The sequence below is a fragment of the Alligator sinensis genome, unplaced genomic scaffold (genome assembly GCF_000455745.1).
Source record: "Alligator sinensis unplaced genomic scaffold, ASM45574v1 scaffold2012_1, whole genome shotgun sequence".
Taxonomy (NCBI): domain Eukaryota; kingdom Metazoa; phylum Chordata; order Crocodylia; family Alligatoridae; genus Alligator; species Alligator sinensis.
This window is the reverse complement of record NW_005843572.1, coordinates 28,248-32,540: the sequence shown is the minus strand read 5'-3', so window position 1 is coordinate 32,540 and position 4,293 is coordinate 28,248. Positions and strand designations below refer to the sequence as shown.

Below are 4,293 nucleotides of genomic sequence, written 5' to 3'. Positions count from 1 at the left end.
CATGCAGCTGGTGAGTGTCCCCTTGCTTCTGGCCGGGCTGCAGCGCAGCTGCCAGAGCCAAGCCCAGTCCATACAGGCAGCTCCTGGCACAGGCACAGCCTGGGATCAAGGTTCCTGGCAGCCTCCCCTGCCCACACTGCACAGATCCTGTCCTCCCACCCAGCGCAGCCCCCACCAGGACCCCCTGAGCCCGCACAACATGTGTAACAGGAGCTGAATGGGGCTCCCAGGATGGGGAACTGGAGTGCAGCTCACTGTGGGTACGGAGTCCCATCGATCCAAGTCCAGACCCTGTTATACCGCAACCCGATCCAGTACGAGGTGTCCATGTTGGTGAAGAAGCTCTGCAGAGGGAGTGACTGCTGGGAAACAGCCCCAGGCCTGGCCAGAGCCAGGTGACAGGGGGCAGTTGGGGCCATGGGGCCTCTAAGTATATGGGCAGCAGGAGAGGAACAGGGAGGGCAGGGCCCTTTGGTCATCTACCCTCCCAGCACTTGCAACTGCCCCATCGAGTGTGTCTGCACACATCGAGGGCACCCACATAGGCTCCAGCTGCTTAGGGGGCACAAGGTGCTCATCCCAGCAGCCAGCACAGCACTGACCCATCCGCATGCTTTGGCTGTGCTCAGCCCCAGGGAAATGTCCCCAGGAAGGCTGTCCTGCCCTGCTCTGCCCTGCTCCCAGCATTTCGCTGCCAGGAAGGTTTTCCAACCATCACCTTCCCCAGGCACTGCCTTCCCGCTTCAGCCCCAGACCCACAGCCCCTTACCAGCATGGTCATGAGGTCCCAGTCCCTGAGGACCAGGAGCCGGGAGAAATTTGCTGCACAAGTTGCTAAGCTTTCCGACCAGGTCTTCTTTTCCTTGGAGAGGAACAGGCACTTCCCATGGTGCAGCACCCAGGTCTCCGGGCAGCAGTCTGGACACAGGCAGCAGCTGACACCTGCCCCACTGTGAGGGCAGTGCCAGGGCCACGGGCTGCAGTTGGGGGTGCTCTGGAGCCCCAGGGAAATGGCCCTTCCAAGAGCTGTTGGGTCTGCCCAAGCCCAGCCCTGGGATGGGCTCGGTGGGAGACAGATAGTGCCCAGGCCACGGGGCAGCAGGGAGGCGGGGGACAGAAGGTCTAGGGGAGCCAGACCAGGATGCCGGGGTTTCCTCCTGCAGTGATGCCCACTCCCCACTCCCCATGGGGCTTGGGCCCAGCACTGCCTAGGGGAGAAGGGCTGTCCTGCCTGAACCACAAGCCCTGGGGGTGCCCCGCTCCCTTCCCAGCCCCACCACTACCTGCCCGACTGCAAGCCAAGGCTCCTGCAGTCTTGCTCAGCTGCTCCTGCAGGTCCTGGGCTTGCTCTTGCATCCAAGCCAGCTTCTCTCGGACCTTCCCAACTGCTGCCCTGGCCTTCTGCAGCTCCGTGTCCCTGCCTTGCAGCTCTTTCTGGCTGCAGTCCCCCTCTGCTCTGGTCTCTGCCAGTTGGTCTTGGGACTGCACCAGCGTCGTGCTCACCTGCCAGTCTGTGGGCACAGATCCATCAGTGCCAGGGGCAGGGCCTGGCACCCAAAGCTGGGCACTGTGGCAGGGGCCACAACCCCTGTGCTCAGACCTCCACCCACAGCCCCAGGGACACAGGGCTGGTGCAGCCAGCGGGAGCCTCCCAAGGCAGTGCCAGGGCATGGGCAGAGACTGGAAGGAGCTGGGCAGGCACCTGCAGGCAGCCAGACACCAGGGCCAGCCGGGCACCAGCCAGGGCCATCTGCCCTGCCCCCTCCCACAGTGCAGGTCCCCACTGGGATCATCTCCAAAGTCATTACTGCTCCTTCTTGGCTGGGGGCCCATGCCTCCCCGCAGCTGCCCTGCCCCTATGGGGGTTCATGCCCCTGATGCCAGGCCCAGGCAGCCCTGTGTCCCCCATGCTGCGCCCACCTGTATCCACACATTCCCGCTTGCCCAGTCCTCCCTGCCAGCCTGGCAGGGCTGTACTCACAGCAGACCCCCAGTGTGACGGTGGTGGCCAGGAGGGCCAGGCAGGCTGCCAGCAGGACCAGGAGCAGGGGCCGTGCACTCCCCCGGGGCTCTGCAAAGAATAAGGTGCTGTGAGATGCCCTGGCACCTGAAGACCATGCTGCCCCCATGCATGTGGCCTCGACCAGAGATGAAGGCGGCCTAGCGTGGATGAATGAGGACCACAACTCTGCCATTTTCTCCAGCAGTCATGGCCCTGCCCTCCCCAGCACAAACAGGCCTGGTGGGGGCTGGCCAGCCAGGTGAGGGGTCTGTGTTGGGTCGGCCCAGATCTAGGACACCTCCCCATCCTAGTAATGCTCACAGGCAGCTCTGCAAGGGTGGAAAAGGTCTGGAGAGTCAGAAGATGCTCCCCGCCTCCCACACCCACCCCAGCCCTTCCTGCAGATCCTACAGCCTCAACTGAGCCTGAGCGTGGGGGCAAGACCCTGTAGCCAGGACCCTGCGGGGCTGGTCCCAGCAGGAGCATTGGCACAGCCTCATTCCCAGCCCTGGCCCGGGCTGCAGGGAAAGTGGTAGCATCGTACAGAGGAGGCGGCTCTCTAAGAACCAGTGCATGAATGTATCTGAATGGGAGAGTGTGCATCACGGGGGCACAGAAGGGAATTGGTGAGGATTTATTCACCAAGGCGCCCCCGGGGGTTACAAGAAATAATGGCCACAAGCTAGCAGAGAGCAGATTTAGACTGGACATTAGGAAGAACTTCTTCACAGTTCGAGTGGCCAAGGTCTGGAACGGCCTCCCAAGGGAGGTGGTGCTCTCCCCTGCCCTGGGGGTCTTCAAGAGGAGGTTAGATAAGCATCTAGCTGGGGTCATCTAGACCCAGCAGTCTTTCCTGCCTATGCAGGGAGTCGGACTCGATGATCTATTGAGGTCCCTTCCAGCCCTAACATCTATGAATCTATGAATCAGCCCTGCCTGTGCTTACACCCACTGTCCAGTGCCTCTCTGCAGCTGGCACCGAACACCTCTGAGGGCTGCAAAGCAAACCTTGGTGCCTGCAGGAACTGGGCAGGGGGGCACACTCCTTCCCAGCACGTGTGGCAGCAGCAAAGCCGCGGAGCTTGGGGCAGCCACACTTCCCACTCTGCCCTGCAGCCTGGGCACAGCAAGCTGAGCCACCCCTCAGCAATGGGGCAGGACAGCCCCTCCATCGCCTGCCCCCTCCATCTGATCTCAGCCCCTGCAGTCCTGTTTTACCCCCAAGCCATCTGTGCACCCCTGGGAGCTCTCTTCATCCCTGCTGGGGTGCCCTGGGCAGGGAAGAGGATTCCCTTGCCCTCAGCTCTGTGCTCCTGGACCCCATCCCCAGCTCGTCCCTCAGCCCCTGGGCCCAGCTGGAGGGTCTCATAGGTGCTGTCAGCTTTGCCTGGGGCTGGTGGGGTACAGACACATGGGATGGTCAGGGTGTGGGGCCTGGACATGACCAGGTTTGGTAAAGGTGCGGGCTCCTACCTGCCTCTTGTACCCGGGGGCTCACAGTTTGTCCCAGGGGAGACTTGGAGAATTGAAGTTCGACATAAGTCACGCTCTCACCCATCGTGGCCATGTTGCACAGGGCAGATCGCAGGCTGCTAGTCCCAGTGCAGCATGTCCCAGCAGAAGGGAAGCATCAGCCAGAAGCAGAAGTGGCCTTGACCACAGGTGGGGGTGGCCAAGCACAGCAGGATGTGGGGCCATGGCCCTGCCATTGGCCCAAACAGCCATGACCCTGCCCTCCCCAGGCAGGTCCCCAGGGCCAGGGGCTGGCAGAGGAGGTCTAGGTGGCCAAGATCATCCAGAAGGCCATGTAGAGTAAGCCAAGACCTGGCCCAGCAGCCCCCATCAGTCCCAAGCCCATACATATCCTGTGTCACCAGGGCACAGGCTGCAATGTTGGGGTCTCCTCGGCTATGTCTGCACTCTGGGGCCCATTGATAAAGGTTGGGGAGGAAAAAGGACCCACCCAAATGCAGAGCCTGACTCCATCAATGCTCACAGGTGCCTGGGCACAGGGCAGTGTCCCCTACACAGGACCCATCCACACCCTCCCATACAGGGCGCACAGGTCTGTGGGTGCAGTCGATACAGACAGTCATAGTTTTTGCAGCAGGGCTGGAACATCACTATAGCTACTTTGGTGGAGGAAATGCATGATCTTTCCTGGAACAGGAAGAGCACAAGATCCCCCACGGCCTGTGGTTTATCCATTCTCAGCCTTATCAGGTGCTGAGCTTAGGCTGCCCCGGCTTCTTCTCCAGCCCGGAGGAAGGGCACTGTGTGCACCACACCTC

At 61.8% G+C, this 4,293-nt stretch overlaps 1 protein-coding gene across 1 annotated transcript; it reads right to left on the bottom strand.

Annotated features, from left to right (window-relative positions):
* Positions 1 to 251: 251 nt before the first annotated feature.
* Positions 252 to 3,594, bottom strand: LOC112548821 (C-type lectin domain family 1 member A-like). Its single transcript, XM_025195549.1, has 5 exons — positions 3,557 to 3,594; positions 1,982 to 2,071; positions 1,284 to 1,511; positions 770 to 918; positions 252 to 344 (listed from the first exon to the last, which is right to left on the bottom strand). Exons 1-5 carry the CDS (start codon positions 3,567 to 3,569, stop codon positions 252 to 254), a joined length of 573 nt encoding a protein of 190 aa, XP_025051334.1. The 5' UTR covers positions 3,570 to 3,594.
* Between the last annotated feature and the right edge of the window lie 699 nt (positions 3,595 to 4,293).

Coding starts and splice junctions, on each gene's coding strand:
- LOC112548821 (XM_025195549.1), bottom strand. Junction 919..1,283: donor CTTGGCTTGCAGTCGGGCAG/GTAGTGGTGGGG, acceptor GCCTGTGTCCAG/ACTGCTGCCCGGAGACCTGG. Junction 345..769: donor GGGACCTCATGACCATGCTG/GTAAGGGGCTGT, acceptor CTCCCTCTGCAG/AGCTTCTTCACCAACATGGA.